Source organism: Colossoma macropomum, unplaced genomic scaffold (genome assembly GCF_904425465.1).
Source record: "Colossoma macropomum unplaced genomic scaffold, Colossoma_macropomum, whole genome shotgun sequence".
Lineage (NCBI taxonomy): Eukaryota > Metazoa > Chordata > Actinopteri > Characiformes > Serrasalmidae > Colossoma > Colossoma macropomum.
In genome coordinates this window covers 7,495,881-7,521,616 of record NW_023494808.1, presented here as the reverse complement: position 1 = coordinate 7,521,616, position 25,736 = coordinate 7,495,881, and the positions used below count along the sequence as shown (strand labels likewise).

Sequence of the window (25,736 nt, the reverse complement as noted above, 5' to 3'; positions counted from 1 at the left end):
CTTTAATTCTAATACTGACCATTTTCCCTTATCCTTACAGTTAGGAAGCATTTGAGACTGCCACAGCCAGCGCTCCGGAAAGATTAAACGTGATATAACATCAAGCTCTTCATCATCCACTTCCTCCTCACCTTGAAAAGAGAGAAACATTTGCTGAACTCTGGACATTTGCCATACACACCGATCAGGCATAACATTATGACCACCTCCTTTTTTCTACACTCATTGTCCATTTTATCAGCTCCACTTACTATATAGGTGCACTTTGTAGTTCTACAGTTACAGACTGTAGTCCATCTGTTTCTCTGCATACTTTGTTAGCCCCCTTTTACCCTGTTCTTTAGTGGTCAGGACCCCCATGGACCCTCACAGAGCAGGTACTATTTGGGTGGTGGATCATTCTCAGCACTGCAGTAACACTGACATGGTGGTGGTGTGTTAGTGTGTGTTGCGCTGGTCTGAGTAGATCAGACACAGCAGTGCTGCTGGAGTTTTAAGCACCTCAGTGTCACTGCTGGACTGAGAATAGTCCACCAACCAAAAATATCCAGCCAACAGTGTCCTGTGGGCAGCGTCCTGTGACCACTGATGAAGGACTAGAGGATGACCAACACAAACTGTGCAGCAGCAGATGAGCTATCGTCTCTGACTTTACATCTACAGGGTGGACTGACAAGGTAGGTGTGTCTAATAGAGTGGACAGTGAGTGGACAGTCAGTGTAGAAACAAGGAGGTGGTCATAATGTTATGCCAGATCGGTGTATGTAACATGTTTAGATTGATTAAAAAAGAAGAAAAAAAAGATTCTAAAGCAATTGAACAAATGAGCAGTGGGTTAAAGGGGTCAACTTCTGAAAAAAAGATGAAAATATTAGGCTTGTGTCAACAAAAAGTACACATTTCTAGCCTGAAAGCTAGAAAGCTAGAGCTTGTGCCCTGCTGAATTGGTTCAAAAGCACCAGAGTGTTTTACATGATGTTACAGAGTCAAGCAAACAATAAGGATTCGTACATAACATGGATGGAATCGGCCAATACTCATTATTAACTGGAAGCCGGCAATTTGCAAAAAAAATGAAGGTAACTTCTAGCCTTCATAACTTCAGAACGGCTAGCTACAGACATGACACACATATCCGACCATTCATCAGATCTGGCCCAAACTAGCTAGTGTGAAGGGATCGAGCTGAGACGTCAGCATCAATGAGTAATTCAGCTCAGAAAATCCTGATTTTGCTGCTCTGTTTTTTGACCTTCATATTCCAACAAAGGGTTAAAACAGCAAAATGATTTACACATCAGATCATCATCAGACTCTGCTTCACCATCCAGAGTGATTTCATCCACCTGTGACCATCCGTCAGCCAGCAAACCAGCTCCAAAATCACCCAAAACCGACTCGCTACTGGTATATTACATACATGCTTTTAGACTTCATATTATAAACAAAGGGTTAAAAATAGCGACATGATTCACACATCAGAACACTCAGAGGAACCTGCCATCACTAGCCAGAGCAACCAGCTCTAACATCTCACAACCCAGAAATACAGCACAAACACACAGCCGGATCACTGTAAAGCCTTCTACTAGCTCTCTGCTTTAGCCTTCATATGGCAGCAAAAGGGTTAAAGTACCCAGTTTGGATTTTTCATTTTCATTTGAAAAAGAGCATAACTGTTCCTGTTTAATGGGATTTAGTTTAGCGTAGTACGTGAAACACTAAATAAAATCACTGTATTTGTAGTTCGCATAGTTTGTAGTTCATTTAAATGGTAAAAGGGGAAGAACAGGGAAAACACTAAACTGTATAATTTAAGAACAATGTATGAGATCATCTTCCACAGCGAATGCGTATACTGACCCAGGGTGTCTGTGGTGACGTAACGTCGTTTTCTGCTTGGTTCAGATGGGCAAGAGAAATCTTCATCAATAGATAAACAGAGCAAGAAAAGAAGGCATTTTCAAGGATTAGTGTGCACCATAACTACAAAATAGCATTAGCATGAAATAGCATCAACTCGGAGATAATCAGATAATGTTTATGTCAGCATTAATAAAGTAAGTGAACCTATTGCTCCTGAGTGCTGCTACTCCATGCAAAACGAATGTCTAACAAACCTGACATAGCTGGTTACTCCAACATTACACCAACATCGACAGAGCTGTAGGAGACCAATAGTGATATAAAGGATGTAACACCCAACACTAATGTAGCCTCATAGCCCCTTTGCCATACCTCTTCTGTCAGGGGTGCTTCCTGCAGAATTAGACATGAACAGGAGTCCTGCATCATAGAAAACTCCCATACTGTCTTTACCACTGCCAGCCGTGCAGGCAAGGTCATGCTTCTCAAAGGTGTCCCAGATCTATTAGTGAGAGCCAAGAAAGTAGTTCAGCCTTATGAGAAACTGTAGAACAGACTCAGTTTATATCACAATACCTAGATTTAGAGTCGGTTATTCATTCAGCCTGATGAGAAACTGTAGAACAGACTCAGTTTATATCACAATACCTACATTTAGAACCGGTTATTCACTCAACCTAATGAGAAACTGTAGAACAGACTCAGTTTATATCACAATACCTACATTTAGAACCGGTTATTCACTCAACCTAATGAGAAACTGTAGAACAGACTCAGTTTATATCACAATACCTACATTTAGAGTCGGTTATTCATTCAGCCTGATGAGAAACTGTAGAACAGATTATTATATTATATCATATATTATATCATATTTATACATCAGATTTATTTGTATAATGTTCAGTTTTTTACTACTTTCCAAAAAAGTTACTATTTTTTTTTTTAGAAGAAGAAACTGTATTTAAATATGTACATATCTTAAGTAAAATATATACATTTAAATATATAAAGTGGAAATATCAGTACTTTTAAGGTAATTACATTAGATAGAGTTAGTCTCAGTACTGGTACTTAATACTGACCAATATTTAAGGTTCAGGTTTCGATATTAGTTGGCATATCTTCTTATTGGAAGGCAGAGCATGGATAGATCAATTATGACATTCATTCTTAACACATGATGATTAAAAAAGGTTTGCTGGTAATCACTGACCTTGGTCTGGGTGAGTCTGTTCTTGTTGTTGACGTAGACGCTCTTGTCCAAAGCGACCAGGTCGACTTTTGCCTCAGGATCACCAGTAATTTTCAGATCAATAACTTCATTGGGGGTATATGCTGCTTTAACATCCTCTACATCAACTTTGAGCTTTGTGCATTAGAAAGAGAGAGAAGAGTCAGCAAAGGTTCACACATGTTGACTTGTTTACTTTAATTTGAGCTACCACACAAGTAGGGCTGTAGTACTCAAGTCCGGTCTCAGACTCAAGCCCGGACTTGTCTCGGACTGGATAGTATCTGTACTCAGACTTGCCTCGGTCCTGGCCAGTGGTCTTGCCACATTTATTTTATGGAGAAGGATTCTATCAAGAGTACTTTCATAGCAGATGGCAATAAATGAAAACATGTCATTTTATGAATGTACTGAATAGCTGGAAACCTAAGGACACACTGGCCCATCCAATAAGAAGTACCGCTGATAGACAGTTTAAGGCAGTCCGGCCATTCTAAACCTGAAGGAGGACAAATGTGCATTTAATACTATAAAAAGTCAACACTGGCAACTATTTCTAAAAACAAAAACAGTATTAACAAGAAATATGAGCTGATAAAAGATTTGTTAGATGTAGAGAAATTATTTTAACAAAAGGTTTATTGGGTCTTTTTTTACACTCTGTTTCAAATGTTTAGGTCTAGACACATTTTGTACCACTTTCAGGAGGTACACCTTAACCTTAACCTAGCCCATTCGGCTGCCGCCGGGCATGCTGGACTTTAACAACAGGCAAAATACTGGTATAGCACGAGGTTTAGCTGACTTAATTTTCTGCTATTTGAGTGTATGTGCATGGTTGTTGCTGTATCACATACAATTTGATATTTTTTCACACAGGCAGGTGAAGGTAGTGTTTGGAGTCTTGCCCAAGGACTCTATTGGTATAGTGGTATAGGGTGCTCACCCCCCAGGCGGGGATTGAACCCCAGTCTACAGCATAGAACTTGGTGAAGGACGTGTCTCTGAACATGTCTTCATCACGCTCACAATCATCAGATTTGAGCCACTCGAGGAAAGGGTCCGAAACACAACCCATATTACAAAGTGTTCTTCCACTTATTGTGTGCAGTAACACATTCCCAGCAGAGAGGTCGCCAAATCGCATTACATTAAAAAGCTATCGCAAAACAACTGTAATAATTTCTTTTGCTGATTCACTCACAAACCTGGGTTGGTAAATGACCTACCGATCCCATGCACGTGTCCTGCACATCAACCCAGATCGAATCAGCCACGACCTCAGAGGATCCCACATGGTAATACGCCACCACGCGGAAAGAGGGAAGCATTTCTTTAGTGACTTCAAGCGGCACGGCTATCACTGAGTTACCTGACGTTTGGTATCTTGAAGCTGTTACGATCCGTCCTTTACTTAGAATCTAGTTCAAAAAGAGCGGAAACATAATGCAAAAGTAAAAATCACATCAATACCACATGAATGAAATATTTTATACCTAAATTCTGTTGATCTGATACACAATATTCATGATGATGATGTGTGCATTTGAATAAAGTCAATTCAAAGCATCACCTTTTCAATGTGTTATTGGACACAGAGTGGGGACATAATGTATTTATGAACACATTGTTTTTCCCCTGAGCTGAAACAATCCTGTTTAAAGTACACACCATACAAGTAAGGTCTTGGTCTCCAACATGACTAGGCCCCATCATCAGCTTTAGGGTAAAATGATCCCCTGACTTTCAATAATCCAGTGATTCTATCTATATGTAGGTAGTTTTGGGAACCACCTCTAGGCTTGTAGGCATGCACTGTCATCTTGTTTTCTGCTGGAATTCCCTTCATGAGTGTACGCACCTTTGGACAAACAGAGTAACATTCACTTTTACTGCAAGCACATTTACCACATGGTGTAATCAACAAAATTACATCCACATTTGAATTATCTTAAAATTGGCAGTGAAGTGTGTTCAAGCAAATGCTGACATAGCTACCCTTATTGTTGGCCAATTGCTTATCATAAATACATACATAAATACACACATATATATACACAAATACATATATACATACATATATATATATATATATATATATATATATATATATGGCTGGGATAGGCTCCAGCACCCCACCGCAACCCAGAAGGATAAGCTGTTTAGATGATGTATGTATATATATATATATACACACACACATTTATATGTGAAGCATATGGTTTCCTTCCTTTCAACATTGTTTATGCTTTCCAGTGTCTACAACCACAGGTGTAATTTCCAGAGAGATTGGAGGATTACAACCTTCCAAGAATTTATATATAAGCCCCCCCAGTATTACTTATTTTCTAATACAACATAGCAAAATATTACTTTTCAAATATAGTAAATGCTACAGAAAATGCATTTATCTGTATTACTGATACTGATATACTAAATACTGAGCAAAGTACTTTGAGCACTTGAGCAGTTAGAAACACCTGTGCTCAATGCTCAATGAATGGCATCGGCATTTAATTCCAATATAAATGCTCAATAAATGCCATCACCATTTAGTCTTAGGCCCAATCCCATTTCACCCATCTCCCCTACCACTGAGCCCTTAGCCCTCCATTTCGCACGTTCACGTCTAGGGGTAGGGTGTTCCAATTTTTTGTTGAGATAGAGGGGTAGGGTGAAGTCTTAGGGCTACATAGCCCTCCAAACGGAGGTTTTTCAGAGACTCCAAACAGAGTGTTATGAAAAAAAGAAAAACCGGCAAGACGGCTGCATGAGCGACCAAAGAAACCCACAAGTGTGAGAATTTTCTGTTAAAAAATATGATAACCACTGTATTATCGTAGTTTAATGTCATTTCAGTGTATTATGCTTGTTTTCTTCATAACAAGCATAAAAAAATCGCTAATAGCATGCTAATGTTTTGGTAGCTAGCTAACTTTCCCTTTCCACCTTAAATAGTCCAGCAGTTCTGACGCCTGAAGCGGCAGAATATAACTGCTGTTCAATTTAAGGTGGAACGGGAAAATTCAAACAAGAAGCTGGAGAATATCTGACTTCAGCTTCATATCACTGCAGAATTAGGGGTGGGTGATGATAAATAATTGCCCCCCTTGAAAGCATATGATGCCCTAAATGTAGCTAAAGCCCAGCAGTGAGGAGCTGAACTTTACCCTCCTCTGCTGTCACTGAAGACGGGCCGGGTCGCCTACAGAGCAGTGCTAGTAGCCGTTAATGAAGCAGTGTTTTTTTTATTTTTTTTTTTATTTGAGGTTTGTCGCATTTCGTAGGGCAAGATTTTAACCACTACCCCTTGTAACTCAGTTCCAAGGGGTTAGGGTGACACTCAAAAACAAGGGGTAGGGGTAAAAAGAAGAAATGGGATTGGGCCTAAAGATATATGCTCAATAAATACCATCACCATTTAGTAGCAGATATACGCTCAGTAAATGCCAATACTTGAAACCTTCAGCTTTGTTTAGCGTTGTAGGACAGTGTGTTACAGAAAATCATTTCACCAGACTGTATATTAAAAGTGAGGCTTACAGTGATGTCTAGACTGGAGGCTCCTTTCAGGGTGTTGATCACGATGTTGGCAATTCCGTTTTTATCAGTCTTTCCTTTTACATTATCTGGTGTCACCGATATCTGAACATTTTCTGCTGGGGTCTCATCAGGGTTCGTTATATACACCTGTTGGATATGTTTAGAGAGTGATATCCATTAAAGGAATGCACAAAAATTACATTGTCAACAATACAAGAAAAATGCAAATTTACCATTAATTGGATAATTTATCCTGTTATGTAAATCTTGTGCTTTTTTGTTTGTTTGTTTGTTTTTTCATCTGTTTTTTTCTGTGATACCTCAATATCAGCTAATATTATCAGATATCCAAATATACCAATCTGGCACTAGTTGAAACAGATGAAGGTGTGATGTTTCTGTACCTTGAAATCATAGGGAATTCCAGGTTTAAAGTATTTTGGGGTTCTTGTGAAGTGAATGGTATATGGTGCTTTCACTATATGAATTCCCCTTCTCTCCGCCTCCACCATTTCACTTCCTGAAACACAAAGAGTTACATCACTTGGTGTAAGATGTTCATGCATTAGTGTGATTTATGAGTAAATAATAACACCAAAATTCCTAACCTTAGGTTTGGTCTTAAAAGTCAGATTTCATTTTTTATTACAGTCACCATTTTATTATAGCTTATAAGAAGAATTACCATTTTGTCTCCATATATTTTGAGAAAATGATTACTTATCCTTTTCAGTTGACCAAAACCAAAGATCACCATTTTCATCATCTGATGCTACATACATACATTAGTCTTCATAATTATGGAAATATGTACAATATAAAAAGATGACCAAGTATGGAACCCTGTGGTACACCAAAGTGAATTTCTTGTTTGTTTTGATATGGCATTTAATAATAGACTCATAAAGCATGTTGGTCCAGGTTTGTCATACTGCTGTTCATAAATTAAATGAAAAGTAAAGTGAATGCTATAAATATTTTATGATCAATACTATCAAAAGCAGCCCTTAAATCAATATGAAACAAAATTGCTAACTTTTTTCAGAATGTAGTCTTATTTTTTTTATTTATTTTATTTTTTTTACCAAAGCTTTTACTAAACTATGACCAGTTCTGAAACAAGACTGAGATGTTAATATTGTTTTTGATTGTAAATACTGAGAACAGAATACAACTATAAGCACAAACACAAATACAATTGAGGCACTCAACATGTGCTTAATCAGCAGCTCCTGTAAGTGGTTGGTGCCACTGTGTCTTCCACAGTTTATATGGATTCAGGGCCCACTTTTACCTTGAGGGTCCATGGTTTATGCCCGAAATCTGTTACACTGTTAGTAAAAGGTACTGTGCAAGTACCTTTTTCATTCATCACAGTACAAACAATTTAAATGTTCTCACAAAGGTACAACAATGATTTTAAGGCCCAATTGGGTACCTAAGTGTTTTCTCAGGGGGAAGGTACACATGTGTACGTTTTCATATCCTATTTTACAACTTGACAATAAAAATGCTGGAGACAGTACAAGGTGTACAGAATCAATACTACTTAAAAAACTGTAATGGAATATGGCAGAAATTCCTTAAGTGCCAATGAGAAGAATTCCCATTTTGAATGGTTGCACAGCTTAAATGGTTCCCACTTCCTGAAGGGTGTTGCCAGTTTTTATGATGGTTTCTCTGGAATTGCTGGCGGGTTGCTATGGTGTTGCGATGTGGTTGCTATGATGTTGCTAAGTGGTTGCTAGGTGGTTGCTATTGTGTTGCTGTGTGGTTGCTACTGTGTTGCTAAGTGGTTGCTGGTTGGTTGCTATGGTTTTGCTAAGTGGCTGCTAGGGGGTTGCTATTATGTTGCTAAGTAGATGCTAGGTTGTTGCTGTGGTATCACAGGTGGTCGTTATATGGTTGCTATGTTGTTGCTAAGTTGGTGGGTGCTATGGTTGTCCACTGCCACCTTAAATTTTCTGCCATCTTAACTTCACTGCTACCTAAAATCACGGCTACCTTAAATCCACTACCACCTTAAATCTGCTGCTACCCTAAATCTGCTACCTTAAATCCAGTGCCACCTTAAATACATTTCTACCTAAAATCTCCTGCTACTTTAAAAGTGTGTATGTGCGTTTGTGTGGTGTGCATGTGTGTGTTCAGTGTGTGTGTTGTGCGTGTGGTGTGTGGTTCGTAGAGTGTGTTTGTGGAGTATGTGGTGTGTTGCACTCCATTCATTCCTATGGGAAAAAAATCAACAAAATTCCACTGCTACATGGAAACCGTGCATCCAATCAAAAAGCTGTGCACAAGCCTGAATCACACAATCAGACCAGACTCTGGAACTGGAAAGGTGTTGATATCTTCAAAACGGGATGAGTTATGTGGCAAAAATCGAGCAGAAAAATAACAAAAATAAAAGGGAAAAAGAATAATCTAAAAAAAAAAGAATACTGATTTTATTATGTTCCTGAACTAGAGGTACTGATGACGCAGCTTTGAGGGTACCACCCCAGTGACGAGGTGAAACACCCCAGTGTATTAATATGGGGTACTATTGTGGCACTTTCTGTATTGCTGTTGATTTGTACCTTAAAACCAAATCATGATTTTTTTAAATTGCACTGAAGTTTGATTGGTCGAAAATTCCATGGCAAAACAGTGATATATATCATGAAATACTGGTATCTCTAATCTATGGGACATCCTCATTTTTATGTTCAAAATACAATTTTACAGGCACCTGCTCTATTGACCATAATTCCCCTTAAACTCATCATTCAAACAAACAAAGTGACTAATAGGACCCACTCTACTTACCACTTTCAGTGAGCACGCTGACAGATACGTACAGTGTTTTCCCAACAAGTTCATCAATATTTGGGAAGGTTTGCAGGATGTGGTCTCTTCTGAGAACAGCTGTACCTTGTCCATTAACAATCTACAAAGTTCAGACCAGAAGCAAGACATTTTAAGCTGTGTGCACGTGTCCATTACTGTGGAGATGATTTATTTTGTAGGGACAATTTTTAACTCCTAGAAGTCACAGTTACCACTGGTGATTAAAAAGAATGTAATTTTTTTATGAATTGTTTCTGACTTATAACTCGTTGGAACAAGTGGAGAAATTCTGTGTAAAGTGCAGGTTTAGAACCTTCAATCCACACCATATTTTCCAAAAAAGGAAAATGACCTTTTATATTTTGTGAAGCCACATAATCAGTCTTTGCTACTTATATAAGTAGCAGTTTAAATCTTTTTAACATTGACATCAACAGAAAGACTCAAACCAGTCAATGCAGAACATAAATGTTCATGCATTTATGTAGTTAATTGCGTAATTCAAGTAATTACAATTGTATGCAAAAGTCTGGGCACCCCTGTCCAATTTACATATGTTGTTGATTATTAAAGGGAAAAGAAATAAAAACAAACTCTGCAACAAACTGCTTTAAAATAGTGTTAATTTACAGTTACTATATATTTTCTAACTTAAATGACAGAAAACCTGTTAGGCTCTAACTGACTTGTTAGGACTGGCCCGGCAGGTCAAGAACTGCCATTAAGAACTGTCGGCTGATGAAAATTTCAGAGCGTAACAAATTCTCTGACTCTTCAAACCTTGTGCTAACACTCAAAAAACATGGGCTCCTCTAAGCAGCTGGCTGACCATCTAAAAATTAAGCTGGGTACAAAGCAAGAGAAGCCCACTTTATTTTATTTAGGAAATGCAAAGTCCTTAAGACAAGCAAATGCCTCTTGATCTACAGCATGGTGAGCAAATAATATATATAGAAAACATGAATGGAACAGATACAATAGAAAGACACATGAATTCTGATCTGAGAGTTCTTGTTAAAGTCACGTGGCTATAAATCAGATATGCATCCGCTCTAGAACCACATTTGTGAGTAACAGGAAACAAACTTGTGTCCACGCAGCCCTGAAAATCACTTCGTCAAAGAATATATTTTGTTTTCATTTGTAAGTTATATTTGCTAGTATGGTTCGGTTCTGGGACCTTCCTGGCCTTCCATGTGCATACATGGAAAGCCTAAAGCAGGGTCAGCAGAAGAAAACCCCCCCAAACAATCGTACCGGACAAACCTCCAGGCAGCAGGAGGTTGTGAAGATGCTTAGAGAGGAAGCAGAGAGATAGCCAGGCTAGGACAGCTCATATAAGCTATGTATGTTTAGCCTTTGTATGTGTAATGGTTTAAACAATGAAACACAGGTTTCCACTTAGAGTAACCCAATGAATTCAAATAGGCTTTAATTTTTAAGCTTACAGAATCACAGAAGTACTGGGTAACAACACTGATGCAAATTACTCCATCAACAACTTTCACTTCAGATGAAATATAAAAGAATTCATTAGAGCAGTAAAAGAGTGACATAAGCTTCTTCTCGTAAATAGTGAAGACAAACTTGCATCACTGGATGCCAAACACCTCACAGTCCAACTGGATAAAATATGCCACCTGCAAGATGCTACTACACTGTTATAAATAAAGGTACTGTGCAGGTACATTTTTCATTTAGCAAGGTACAAACAATGTAAATGGACCCTCAAAGGTACAACAGTGGTTTTAAGGTCCAATTATTTGTTCCCAGTGGACAAAACATATTTGTATCGTTCCATAGCCGAATGTTTTAAAACAGAACAATGAAATAAAAAGCCTGGAGGCGAGACGGGGTGTGTGGAGTCAGTACAACTTAGAAAATTTCATTTCGATAGATTATGGTACAATTATGTTCCCTGACCAAAGGTACTGAGATGTATCCCTTGAGGGTACCACCCTCAGTGACAAGAGGGGAACTGCCCCAGGGACAGGCTCATACCTTTTTTTTCTGAGAGTGTACGGTGTCCCTTTGGATGGTAAAACATCAACTTGCCCCACCAAACTGCAGACATATTCTCTGTTTAAAAACCCACTCAGGGAGCCGAATTCACCTTACATGTTTCCAGAAACACAGTTTACCAAACAAATCAATTTCACCATCAAACAATAAAACTCTTACTTTTCTTTAGCTTTGTTAAGGCTCCACAAAAACTACTGTGCATAGCCATATTACTACTACTCCCTGAGGAGTACCAGGAAGTAGTGTACCTACTGTAAATGCACTACAAGCAGGGCCTATTATGCAGTATCTATGTCCAGTAGTTATATTGGCGGTGTGGCTCAGCTCTGCAACCTCTCTGCCCTTCCATGTGCACATATGGAAAGCTCAAGGCAGGGAGAGCTTCAGAAAGATGCCCAAAACAACCATACCAGGCAAACCACCAGCCAGCAGGAGATTGCAAAGTGGCTTGCAGAGGAGTGGCGGGAATGGGCTGGCTAGAGCAGCTTAAATGAGAGCCCTGATCAATTTAGCCAATCATAGGCACAGCAGGAGGTCAGGGGAGCCATCAGCTGATAACAGCTGGTGATTTGAGACTGGGGCCTGGGCTTGAATTAGTGGCCTGCCTGAACTAACTATGGCCTAAGTACAGTGTAGGCTGTCCAAACATTTGCACATGCCATAATTACTATTTAGTTTTTTTCTGTTTTTGAAGTTCATGAAATATAAAGTTAGCGTGCATCAACATTTGCTGGTTTTTTAAGTAGTTTGCTGCAGAGGCTGTGTTTAGGGCTGAAATTTACAATGATTTCCATAATTGATAAATTGATTCATTATGGCTTCGATTAATAAGGAAAAGAAAAAGTGTGGTCAGTAGTCTGTCAATAACAAAATATTTCACATCATAAACCACGTTTCTTTCAACAAATTAAAGACACTAAATCATAATTTTATCAAGATTAACAATGCCACAAGATGCCTTCTGCACCGCCATCAAAAACAGAAACAATAAACAAGAGATGAACAAATCTTAGCAGTCCAAGCACGATTACCTAGTACTTTTACTATACAGAAGTAGTTCTACAAGAACTTTGCAATGCTGTTCAAAGTATTTTTCGTGGTTGGTAACATTATGTAGTCAAAGCTGATATTAGTGAGCAGATGCCACCTACCAATTAACCTGTCAAAAAACAATAACCTCCTTCACATGTCCTTATTAAAGAAGGCCGAGAGGAAGACGTCGTGTTCTGAGACACATAAGCTGGACGTCCGTCCCACCGCCGTCTTTTAAAGATCAGAGCATAAACTTCATCTCCTCTGCAGACCAGTTTCTGCTCCGCCACATTGAACGTTATAAACTTTCACTATGACGTGACGAACATGATCAGAACGGACTTAAACTTTCCGATAGGGAATGTAATCAGATACAGGCGTTTACACTGATATTATTCTTCTATTTAATGGATTATTCACAGGATTACCCATCAGATAGAAGCTGTATTCTGAATGTCCTCAATCAGACTAGACTATTCTGATAGAGGTATGTACATGGATGTATGGATGCAATAGTCAGATTATTGGTGGATTATCGGGCTGCATGTAAACATGGCTAGTGTTTATTTTGCTAAACCAAAACAGAGCAGACAACGAGGCACTGTTTATATCTTTCTTGCAGCCCTAGTTGTTTTTACTTCTTTTCCTTCAAAAATCAAAAAAGTATGTCATTTGGTCAGGAGAACCAAAACTCCTGTATGCAACTGTATGTAAATCGAATATATAGCAAAAAAAAACTGTAGACTTCTAGGAGTTAATGGACATAGAGTGTGGGTGAGTGTGGGTGAGTGTATGATTGCACACAAGTATGTCTACAGTCTTACGTCAACTCTCGCAAGGGAACTCTGCAGGTTTATCTTGTTGCCTTCATTGAGGAGGCCAAATACTGCAAAAGCGCTACCTTGAACCTCTTGTCCAAACAAATACCTTTAAAAATAAAACAATAGTGAATAAATAATACTAATTAATCTACAGCAATGGTTACTAATCTTTTTGTTAAAATCCAATAACAAACTGACCCCACAAACTATGTTTCATTTTGGGGGAAATCAAGCATGTTTTCTTCACATTCATATTATTCTAGAATCTTATTCACACTGTTCTAGAATGTTCTCTTCCCATCCAATGGCCATGCTCAGGCTTCCATCTGCAGGTCAGTCACGCAGACCAGGGCAAGCAGCAGTCAACTGAATTAGGGCAAAAATGCCCGCTTCAACCCCACTGTCCACCCTGGTCTTCAGATGGAGCAGGAATACATCCCACCACACCACTGTTTATTCATCATTCTTTTCCTTTTTTCACATCTTGAATTTACTGGTAGACCCACTTTTCCAACTCAGCAAAGCCTAAAAATCAATTATGCTTTTTTTTTTTTTTATTACATTAAATATGTGAATTCACATAAAATGGGTGGATAAAACCTCACTCATGTAAAGTAACAGCATGTTATCTTCATCATCAAAATGTGATTATAAATAACTATTATTATTATTATTATTATTATTATTATTATTATCTTTATTATTAGGTCTAATTAGATTTATACTGTTTGAAGGATGTACAGTGCTTGCAACACAAAAAAAGTAAAATACCATTTCTGTAGCAGTGAATCACAGAATTCATGTATAAAAACCAAAAAGAAAAAAAAGGAAATAAAAAAGAAAGAAAGAAAGAAAGAAAGAAAGAAAGGAAGACAGAAAGAAAGGAAGACAAAAAGAAAGAAAGAGAAAGAAAGAAGCGAAAAAAGCAAGAAAAGAAAGAAAGAAAGAAAGAAAGAAAACGAAAAAAGAAAGAAAGAAGAAAGAAAGAAAGAAAGAAAGAAGAAAAAGCAAGAAAAGAAAGAAAGAAAGAAAGACAAAAAAGAAGCAAGAAAAGAAAGAAAGAAAGAAAGAAAGAAAGAAGCAAGAAAAGAAAGAAAAACAAAAGAAAGAAGCAAGAAAAACAAGAAAGAAAGAAAGAAGCAAGAAAAAGAAAGAAAGAAAGACAAAAAGAAAGAAAGAGAAAGAAAGAAAGAAAGAAAGAAAGAAAAAAAGAAGCAAGAAAAGCAAGAAAAGAAAAAGATAGAAAGACAAAAAGAAAGAAGCAAGAAAAGAAAGAAAGAAAGTAAGAAAGAAAGAAAGAAGCAAGAAAAGAAAAGAAAGAAAGAAAGAAAGAAAGACAAAAAGAACGAAAGAGAAAGAAAGAAGTGAGAAAAGAAAGAAAGAAAGAGAAAGAAAGAAAGAAGCGAGAAAAGAAAGAAAGAAAGAGAAAAGACAGAAAGAAAGAAAGAAAGAAAGAAAGAAGCAAGAAAGAAAGAAAGAAAGAAAGAGAAAGAAAGAAAGAAGCGAGAAAAGAAAGAAAGAAAGAGAAAGAAAGAAAGAAGCGAGAAAAGAAAGAAAGAAAGAAAGAGAAAGACAGAAAGAAAGAAAGAAATAAAGAAAGAAAGAAAGAAAGAAAGAAAGAAAGAAAGAAAGAAAGAAATAAAGAAATTATAGAAAAAGGAAGGGAATTAAATGGAAACAAAGGACGGAATCAGTGTTTTTCTGAGAGCTCCTCCTGACTGTGATTGGTCCAAACATTACATAGTGCTTTCATTTTTCTGTTATTTGAGTCACTGTTTAGTAGAAAAAGGAGTCGAGAGCCTGTGGAAGATTATGAATTTGAGGCAGATTAATGCAAAGTTGTGTAGCGCACTTCAAAACCCAATTCGTTACATCTGATGTAAGTTAATATGAAGAGTCTTTATTAAAAGTGATTTTGCAGCATTTCTTTTGGTCAATTCATCATGAAATTTTCAAACAATGCACAGGGCAGCTGGTGTTTTCAAATGATGGAGAAAAATAAAAATTGACAAAAATGGAGATTCATGTTTTTCTATGCTCGGCGACGATATGCATATTTTGAAGTGCCTGCTTCCCTTTACATGGTGAGAGCATTTCAGGAGGATCGGACACTGCATTGACATAAAGGATCTTAAACTAAAGTAATGTACATTTGTACCGTTTATAACACTGTTATTATGCATCATTACCAACTAATGGAACTTAGAAGGAGAGTTTCATTTAGACGTTTATATCAGTTTTATGAAGAGTTAAAGAACAAAACTGATGTCTATATAATGTCATTTACTTCAGCTTATATCTTGTGATTATTGACATGAGCTTCAGTATCAAGCATTGCTTTATAAACATGCTATTCAGTGCTTATGCAAGTGTTCTGATGTCCTTATGTAGGCAGCCTTCAAATAAAGTGTTACCTAATATTGATACATTAACAAACATTTAAATTGAGAACTTTTTGCCCTTCTGGAAGTTTATATTGTGGAGTTACTTTAGTAATAATTACAACATTTACACCAAAAAAGTGAGAAAGTGTTACAAACACGGCCCTAAAGTTAGAACCTAAGAGAACATATGTGTGAGTCAACTTACATGGCCTTAATTTCAACACTTAATGTTTCATCACCCGTGTAGAAGAAAGATCTCTCAGGCGTCAGCTTTACTTCAAAACTGGGCAGCACTAGGAAGTGGAGGCAGAACTTTTAGAAAGCAATACTGAATGTAAAATATTGTTAGTATATCCTTAATATCTGAAATAAAGAATTGGGGGAACAGATTTATCTATTTGTCCATCTATAAATGTATTTAATATTTTGGATCTTATACTAAAGACAGTAATCTTACCGTAATCCCTGACTTCAAACTCTGCAGTGAATTTCTTGTGTGGATAATTCCTCAAGCTTGCAACTATTTTCCAGGTTCCAGTGCTTTCAAAACAGAAGACCAAACATAAGATCAATCACATGAAGTACAACCCAAATTCCAGAAAACTTTGGGAAGCTGTGTAAAAAAATGTCAGTTAAAACAGAATGCCATGATTTGCAAATCTCATAGACCCGTATTTTATTCACACTAGAACATTGAACACATATCAGATGTAGAAAGGGAGACATTTTACCATTTCGTGAAAAATATTAACTCATTTAGAACTTGATGGCAGCAACACATCTCAAAAAAGTGACAGGGGCCGTGTTTACCACTGTGTAGCATCCCCTCTTGTTTTATTTTTTTGTCCATTATTTCCAAAAAGTACTTCAATTTTTGATTAATCGGACCACAGGACACTTTTCCACTTTGCCTCAGTCCATCTTAAATTAGCTTTGGCCTAGAGAAGTTGGCAGCGTTTCTGGATGCTGTTTATATATGGTTTCTTCTTTGCACGATACAGCTTTAACTCGCATTTGTGGATTGCACAACAGCACTGTGCTCACAGACAGTGATTTCTAGAAGTGTTCTTGAGCCCATGCAGTGATTTCCAGTAAAAAATCATGCCTGTTTTTAATGCAGTGCCCCTGAGGGCCTGAAGATCACGAGCATTCAATACTGACCCTCTGCCTTATCCCTTGCGTACAGGGATTTCTCCAGATTCTCTGAATCTTTTGATGATATTATGTATTGTAGATGGTGTGATTTCCAAAGTTTTCACAATTTTACGTTGAAGAACATTATTCTGAAATTGTTCCACAATTTTTAGATGCAGTTTTTAGCTGATTGGTGAACCTCTGCCCATCTTTGCTTCTGAGAGACTCTCTAAAATGCTCTTTTTATACCCAGCCATGTGAGCTAGTTGCAAATTGCTTCTCCAGCTGTATTTGTTTTAGTATCACTTACTTTTCCAGACTTTTGTTGCCCCTGTCCCAACTTTTTTGAGATGCGATTTGGCCATCAAGTTAATGAGTTAAAGTTTTTTTTCATGAAATGGTAAAATGTCTCACTTTCAACATATGATATGTGTTCTATGCCCTATTGTGAATAAAATATGGGTCTATAGGATTTGCAAATAATTGCATTCTGTTTTTATCTACATTCATTTACATTTTACACAGCGTCCCAACTTGGAATTGGGGTTGTATTATCAATAGCATGTTACCATTTAAATTCTTCTATCAAAGATTCAACTTATTGTAAAATGAAAGATTTAAGCTACTTTGCACAATGACAAGTTCAAATTAAAATTGCCATAAAAAAACAGGATGTTAATATGCTATTGCTGGGTTTGTAACAGTTCCATTGTAAATGGTAGTTACCAGTGCTGGGTGATATATTCCTTATTCTGGTCACACTGTGATACTGGCGTTCAGTTTACTTTTATGCACTTGTGTGTAGTTAGTCGTAATAGACTATTAAAATGTTTGTGCTCAGCTAAATCGAGCTGATGAGGTTGAGGTCTGCAAAAAGTCACCAGCATGCAACAGGCCCAGCACCAGAACATTAATGACCAGCAGCAAAAACATCTTCAGCCTTTCAAAATGTTGGTGAAGGCACAGGCCTTGTAGCAACAGATTTTGTGGAGCTTGCTGTAAACTTAAAACAATTCCTGCTCCTCAGAAACAGGTAACACTCCCTCCTAAACCCGACCCTTTACTTCCAGAGAGCCAAGGGTTTCACAGTGATGCTTTGTTTGAATTGACTTCAGTGGACACGTCTAATTTTAGCACCACTTCATTGATTCTGGATGGGTGTAATCTGCAGTATAACACCTGAAGATTCTTTAGTTCACTGTTGGGTCTTGATTTTCTTTTACAAAATACACATTCACTGAGCACTTTATTAGGGGCACTACACTAATACTGAGTAGGGCCTCCCTTGCCTCTCAAAACAGCCTTAATTCTTCGTGGCATGAGTTCCACAAGATGTTGGAAACATTCCTTTGAGATTTTGGTCCATGTTGATATGATTGCATCACGCAATTCCTGCATATTATTTAGATACACCTTCATGCTGAGAACCTTCTGTTCTACCACATTCCAAAGGGGTTCTATTGGATTCAGAACAGGTGACTGGGAACTCCACTGAAGATCACTGAACTCACTGTCATGCTAATGAAAGCTGTTTCAGTTGACTGTTGCTTTGTGATATGGTGCATTATCATGCTGGAAGCAGCCATTAGAAGATGAATTGTGGTCATAAAGGGATGCGCATGGTCAGCAACAATGCTCAAATAGGCTGTGGCATTCAAGTGATGATTGATTGATATTAAGGGGCCCAAAGTATGCCAAGGAAACACTCCCCACATTACTACACCACCTCCATCAGCCTGGACTGCTGACCCAAGGCAATTTGGCCCATGGATTCATGCTGTTAGCACCAAATTCTGGATCTGCCATCTGTGTGCCTCAGTAAAATCGAGATTCATGAGGCCAGGCTACATTTTTCCAGTCTTCAACTGTCCAGTTTTGGTGAATTGTGCTCACTGCAGCCTCAGCTTTCTGTTCTTGGCTGACAGAAATAGAACCCAACATGGTTTTCTGCTGTTGTAGCCCATCCACCTCAAGGTTTGACATGTTGTGTATTCCGAGGTGGTTTTCTGCTCACCACAAATGTACAGAGAGATTATCTGAGCTACTGTGGACTTTCTGTCAGCTCAAACTAGTCTGGCCATTCTCCGTTGACCTCACTCACCAACATGGCATTTCTCAAGAGCACAAAAGTGCAACCAATTCTGTGGTGTAATAACATATCATGAATCTGATGTAAACTTTTTGTTAGGACCTTTCTCAAGAACACATTTAAGACAAAACTTAGGATGACATTGGGGAATGAGGACCAATGTGCTTACAATGTTCTTATTCATACAACAATATTACAATAAGAAAATATCCAACTAAAGACAAACACATGATTATTGTAAAAGTATGTTGTATTAAATAATGAGTTTTTGAGAGTCCCATGAGAATGAACTGTTTTGGTGAGATTTCTGAGTGTTACTTTAAAATACCATTATGCGTTTTACACAGGTGAAAAGCATATAAAGCAATTTTTAAACTGCAAAAATCAGTTTCAAGAAAGAACACAAAGGCTGCAATTTAGCTGTATGTCAAAACCAACCTTTCGGGTTTATACCACCCAACGAACCTTTCGGGTCTATACCCTTCGAGCGAAGCATACATACGGTTTGTTGAAACGATGATCCCTTCTGGTGTCTATAAACATGTAAAATCATATCAGTCATACAAAATCAAGTTTGCAGTCACTCTTTTAAACAATATAAACTAATTTCATTGCAGATGATTGTATAAAAGTATCCTAATATGCTGTGCAACTTCATGTTTGAAATAGTTAATAGAAAGGAAAATGTTAAAAACATCCAGAATGATGAACAGAGCTGTAGATAATTTCATAACCACTGATAAAGCTCTACAGCATCAAGAACGGAGGAAGAATAGAGTGAGTGCCTAATGGTCCGTGTATCTTCTGGTCATTTGATTTTCAAAACCAGCGTTGAAAAACGGGAAAATAGGTCAGTTCTCGTTTTTGGTTCTGTTATTGTCAGTGTAAAAATCAAGAAGTTTTTGTCCTCATTACTGGGCAGAGTGACTTTCATTTCTCTCTGATTTCTCTGTTAAATAGTCGGAGTCCTGTGGCAGTCTCCTCCATATCGCTTCAGTTTCTAATAGTTGAATACCTACATAAGACATACAAGCACGTATATAAACGCCATATATGACTTGGCCTATCTTGTCAACATTCATGCCCGATCTTTCATGTCTTTATCATTTTTTTACTGCTTGATTTCTGAGCTTCTGCGACCGTACATGCCCTCTGTACGTTTATTTTCAGTTCAAGTGATAGAAAATTTTACATCTGGATAAATAAAATATGCCCCTTTATTCCGTTGCTTGTTATTTGACTTTAAGATTAGCTTGTGAAATTGTAAAAGGAAGCTATTTCTTGATTTTTTCCACTGACAATAATAGAATCAGAAACGAGATCCAACCCATTTGATTTTAAAATGAAAATCAAAGGAACAGAAGGCACACGGACCCATGTATCTTTTGGTCATGCGATCCTCATTTCAAATCCAGTATTGGAAAATTCGCTGCTCTAACGCGCCTCTAAAGCTCCTTTCCCCCAAAAAAACAGAGGCAGCGCCGCTGCTGCCACATAGTTATAAGAACACCGAGAACCGACATGATCACAGGACAGCGCATATGGCGTGGCACAGATTTTGCTAATAGAACAAAGACAACAAACACATATAAAATGTTGTATAGCCTTTCATAATGACAGATCTAGGCTGACGTTTTCAACACTCATGCTGGGTCTTTCCTGTTCTCGTAATTTCTTAACTGCAACAGCCTGATTTTTGAGCTCCTGCAACCATGGGTGCGTCTGCAAGTTCATTTTTGGTTAATGTGGCCTCTTAAGCTCCTTGGAACCACCGGTGGTTCCAAAATGCACTTTGTCATATTCTTCATAAATTTCATATTTCATAAGCTACATTCAAAAGCTGGGGGTCATATGAGAGCTGTAACTGTCTTCTTTCCAGAATAGATGTGTGATGTCATTTTAAACCCTTATAATAAAAGAAGCTGAACTCACAATGTTTTTTTTCTACTGAAAGTCGACCCATTTTTCCACAAATCTGGGCTATAAACTATAAACAGATGGCGTCTCTTCAGTGATCTGCTCTGTAAAAATTATTTTTATAAAATAATACAAACAGCGTCTAAGATTTTTGGCTTTCAGCAGTAAATTGTAAGCATATTGCAATATGTTTATGATGATAAAGCACATGTTCTGTTTATTTGAGGGGAGCTTTTACAAAAAAAATAAACAAAATTAAAAAATTGGCATTCTACGCAGCCCCGCTGGTGACATCCTGTATAAATAAAAATAATGCGTGGCCACACCTTACTAACGCATGGGAACGAGATCCTAATGCATGGCCATGACTTAGTAAGGCATGAGAATGAGATCACGCTTTACTAAGTCGTGGCCACGTTTGTTTGTTATTTGATTTTATGATTAGTCTGTGAAACTAATCACACACGGACCCCTAATGCTTTAAATACTCAACATTTCAAAAGTAGACATTAAATTTTAAGGTGAGTAAAACTTGTCAATATAGAATGACAATATATGACTGATTTAAGCACTTTTTAGTGTTCCCAAAACAGCTGAAATATGGTGCCTACTCCATGATTTGTAAATTTACATTGCATAATCACATCAGACATGATTTCAGTCAGTGTTCATCATTGTTTTCAAGTATATTTTTCACAAGTATATTATAACCTTATTAACAATATGTAACAATACATGTGGGCTTATTTTCACCATAAAAACCATCGGAAAATTGTCATGAGCTTTTTCATAGACATGTGTTAAACATTTTAAGGGCCAACAAACAGTAAAACTACACTTGTTTGACTTTGGTGGTGGTGTGTTAGTGTGTGTTGCACTGGTCTGAGTGGATCAGACACAGCAGTGCTGCTGGAGGTTTTAAACACCTCAGTGTCACTGCTGGACTAAGAATAGTCAACCAACCAAAAACATCCAGCCAACAGCGTCCTGTGGGCAGCGTCCTGTGACCACTGATGAAGGACTAGAGGATGACCAACACAAACTGTGCAGCAGCAGATGAGCTATCGTCTCTGACTTTACATCTACAAGGTGGACTGACAAGGTAGGAGTGTCTAATAGAGTGGACAGTGAGTGGACACAGTGTTTAAAAACTCCTGCAGCACTGCTGTGTCTGATCCACTCGTACCAGCACAACACACACTAACACACCACCACCACGTCAGTGTTACTGCAGTGCTGAGAATGATCCACCACCCAAATAGTACCTGCTCTGTGAGGGCCCATGGGGGTCCTGACCACTGAAGAACAGGGTAAAAGGGGGCTACCAAAGTATGCAGAGTAACAGATGGACTAAATATTGTTAATAGTGTAAATAATCATATTCTTGGAGGTCTCATTGTGGACCTAGTGTGGTTGTAATGTTACCCTAATGTGCATTAAATGGTAAAAGCTATTAACCGATTTGTGACTTGTTCCTTCTTGGTTCGTCCTCCAAACTTCACATTTTAAATCATATGTTACTGCGAGTTCATAACAAATAGGCCCACATGAAAATTTGGCTGGCTCAGGGACGTTATATCGGGTTGGAGAGAACTAATCTGAGCAGAGTCTCGTAAAAACTTACCACAATTTCCACCACCAAAGGGAGTGAAACAAGCTTTGCGTCTGTGCCCAAAGGAAAAAGCTTGTATTGGACTGAAAAAGAGAACGCAGAGTGAAGCACTATCAGCACATCTGGGTTGCTTAAACATCGAAACATGGTGGAAGACATAGGACTCAAGGAGGCAGGATGCAAGGCCCAATCCCATTTCACCCCTCGCCCCTACCGCTTAGACCTTAGTCCGCCGTTTTAGACATTAACGTCTAGGGGTAGGGTGTCCCGATTTCTGTTGAGATAGAGGGGTAGGGTGAAGTGTTAGGGCTATATGGCCCTCCAAACAGAGGTTTTACAGAGTCACACTCCAAACAGAGTGTTTTGAGGCAAAACGGCTGAAAAAGAGACCAAAGAAACCCACAAATGTGAGACTTTTCTCTGTTAAAAAATTGCGGTCACCACTGTATTTTCTTAGTTTAATGTTGTTTCAGTGTATTATGGTCGTTTTCTTCATAACAAGCATAAAAATTATAGCATGCTAATGTCTCGCTAGCTAGCTAGCTTTCCCGTTCCACCTTAAATAGTCCAGCAGTTTTGACGCCCGAATCGCCAGAATGTAACTGCTGCACCATTTAAGGTGGAATGGGAAAATTTGAATAAGAAGCTGGTGAATATCTGACTTCAGCTTCATATCACCAAAGAATTAGGGGTGGGTGATAATAAATAATTGCACCCCTCTTTGAAGGCATATGATGCCCTAAATGTAACTAAAGCCCAGCGGTGAGGAGCTGAACTTTACCCTCCTCTGCTGTCACTGCAGACGGGCCAGGTTTGTTTTTTTTTTTTGAGGGTCCCATTTTGTAGGGCAAGATTTCAACCACTACCCCTTGTAACTCAGTTCCAAGGGGTTAGATTGACACTTGAAAACAAGGGGTAGGGGTAAAAAGAAGAAATGGGACTGGGCCCAAGTGTGAGCTGGGGCTTTTAGGAAGGAAAAAGGAAAAAAAAAAAGGGAGTGCCAAAGAAAAGAAAATAAATACTAACAGAACAAAACAGAGAGCAAAACACATTGGAATGGACACGCGAAGTAAGAACCTGAGAACACACAAAACAAACAACACCAAGCAAGAAACAGGACAAACACAAGGGAGACACAAGAAACACTTGGGGCTAATGAGAAGGCAGGACTACAGACCAGAGACAGAGAACCAGGAGGCAGGAACAAAAAACATAGAGAAGCACATGGCCAGATATGAGGGCAAGACAGATGCTACAAACATGTATCATAATATCAAGAATCACATATTTCAGTGGGGAGATGGAGAACCTGGCCTAATGTTTATCATGGTTCCATAACTGAAAGTAACGCTGAGTGTGTTTACATGCACTCCATAATCTGATCATAATAGGATTTCTGCAGTTATCTGATTATTTAAATGGTCATGTAAGCAGCACACTCAAATTTCTTTCTATAAATCTGATAAAGAGAGCTGGATTTTAGCTCAGTAATCAGATTTCTCAGTGCATGTAAACTCTTACTCAGATTTCTTTCAGATTTCTCAGTCTGCACACGAGTGACAACAGACGGGGGAAATAAGCGAGCAGCGCCGCCGCAAGACGGCAGCAAAACACTTTTGGAGTGACACTAAAACCAAATACATGCTTGACGAACTAAAGAATTTAAATATTTTTCTTTTTCCAGATGATGTTTGTTCATGTTTTCAGATAAAGTGGCGCAGTATGAAGGTTTGAGGTTTACATTACGTTGACATCATGTCTTCTTCTGTGAGTTTATTGGTCAGTTTCAAAGCAGAAATCTGATTACTGTCTGACTCATGTAGACCCAGAGTTTCCCCATTATCTGATTACCCAAGTGCATGTAAACACACTGAGCGGATTACTGACAAAAACTCACCTGTGCTATCAGGAGTGTATACAGTTTTGTCTATATGTATGAATATATAACCCGGCTGGAAGGAGACCATGACAATCTTCTCCATGGAATGACGTCCATCAAAGGTTGCTTTCAGATAAACATACTGGTTTTTCTTTGGGTCTGTGTCAAAAATGATGCCATTAAAGGGGATCTACAAAAGCGATCCGTCAACATATTGGAATTGGTTATCATCATGAAATGTATAATAACTTTATTGTGAGAAGAGCAGGCTATGGAATGACTGTACAAACTGGACAGATGATGATAAATTACAGCACCAGGCCCTGATTGCTGAGTTAATAAACTACTGCTCTGAAAGAGTTGCAGCTTCTCCGTTGATGTTACTGAAAGGAAAAGTTAACACTCACATTTACACCAACAAGAGCTTGAAATTTTTCCTCAGGCTTTAGCGTCACCGTTGATGAGTAGAGAACCACATCTTGGGTGGGAAAGTTCATCACTTGGATATTTACATTTAAGGGTTTTTGGGCTTTGTAGTCCTGCACCTCCACAAACACCCGCTCTTCTGTGCCCACCTTCATTATCTGGGGAGCTGAAATGATGTACCTAAAAGAGAAAAAGTAGAAGTTATTGAGGTCTGGCATTTACTTTAAAATTATGTTTTTATAAAAAAAACGAATTTACTAATAATAATACTAATAATCATTTATATGGTGTCTGTAACTTCTGACATTGAACATGTGCCAAGTGACTACATTTTGGGGAAACAGTAAATATGTAAACTTGTGTGACCGTGTGACAGAAAACCAGACGCTTGCGGACGTAAAGACGAAGGTGGTTTAATAAAAGCAGCAATCGTAGTCAAAAAGGGCAAAACACAAATCGTAGTCAAGATACAGGCCAAAAGTCAAAACACAGATCAGTCAGACAAGCGAAAGTACCAAAGGATGAGGCAAAAAGTCAAAAACAGAGCAAACGAAGCAAAGGTCAAAACACAGAATACAATCAAACAGGAATACAACGCTCTGTGGGTTTCTGGGAAACAATACCTCACAGATTCTGACTAAAGCCTTGGCTTATATACTCCTAACTATCTGTCATATGATCAAACACACAGGTGAAAACAGTGAATACTCAGGGGATTGAGAGCGCTGATAGGAGCACCTGTGAGAGTCCGAAGTCACATGAGACCCCATTGAATTCTGGGCAATGGAGTTCTCTCCAGAGTTGGATTCCAAGTGCGGATGTTCAGTCACGTGATCTCCCAGAGAATTCTGGGAGATGAAGTCTGTGTCTTCCAGAGAGTTGGCCGAATGTGTGACAACTTGATAAAGTGAACCATTGCTTTGGTTTATGTACCAAAATCAGTCCACA

At 38.2% G+C, this 25,736-nt stretch overlaps 1 protein-coding gene across 1 annotated transcript in view; it reads right to left on the bottom strand.

Moving 5' to 3' along the window:
• The window catches only part of LOC118797945 (complement C3-like), a 60,067-nt gene that overhangs the window by 31,197 nt on the left and 3,134 nt on the right, over positions 1-25,736 (bottom strand). Inside the window, exons 2-17 of the mRNA XM_036557243.1 lie at positions 24,770-24,968; positions 24,381-24,552; positions 22,496-22,566; positions 19,393-19,487; positions 16,189-16,271; positions 15,937-16,024; positions 13,351-13,453; positions 9,452-9,572; positions 7,048-7,163; positions 6,644-6,790; positions 4,809-4,961; positions 4,330-4,521; positions 3,083-3,235; positions 2,239-2,368; positions 1,864-1,923; positions 20-131 (exon numbers count right to left, since the gene is read on the bottom strand). Coding sequence (XP_036413136.1) covers positions 20-131; positions 1,864-1,923; positions 2,239-2,368; positions 3,083-3,235; positions 4,330-4,521; positions 4,809-4,961; positions 6,644-6,790; positions 7,048-7,163; positions 9,452-9,572; positions 13,351-13,453; positions 15,937-16,024; positions 16,189-16,271; positions 19,393-19,487; positions 22,496-22,566; positions 24,381-24,552; positions 24,770-24,968 — 1,995 coding nt within the window. The remainder of the gene's footprint in view (positions 1-19; positions 132-1,863; positions 1,924-2,238; positions 2,369-3,082; positions 3,236-4,329; positions 4,522-4,808; positions 4,962-6,643; positions 6,791-7,047; positions 7,164-9,451; positions 9,573-13,350; positions 13,454-15,936; positions 16,025-16,188; positions 16,272-19,392; positions 19,488-22,495; positions 22,567-24,380; positions 24,553-24,769; positions 24,969-25,736) is intronic.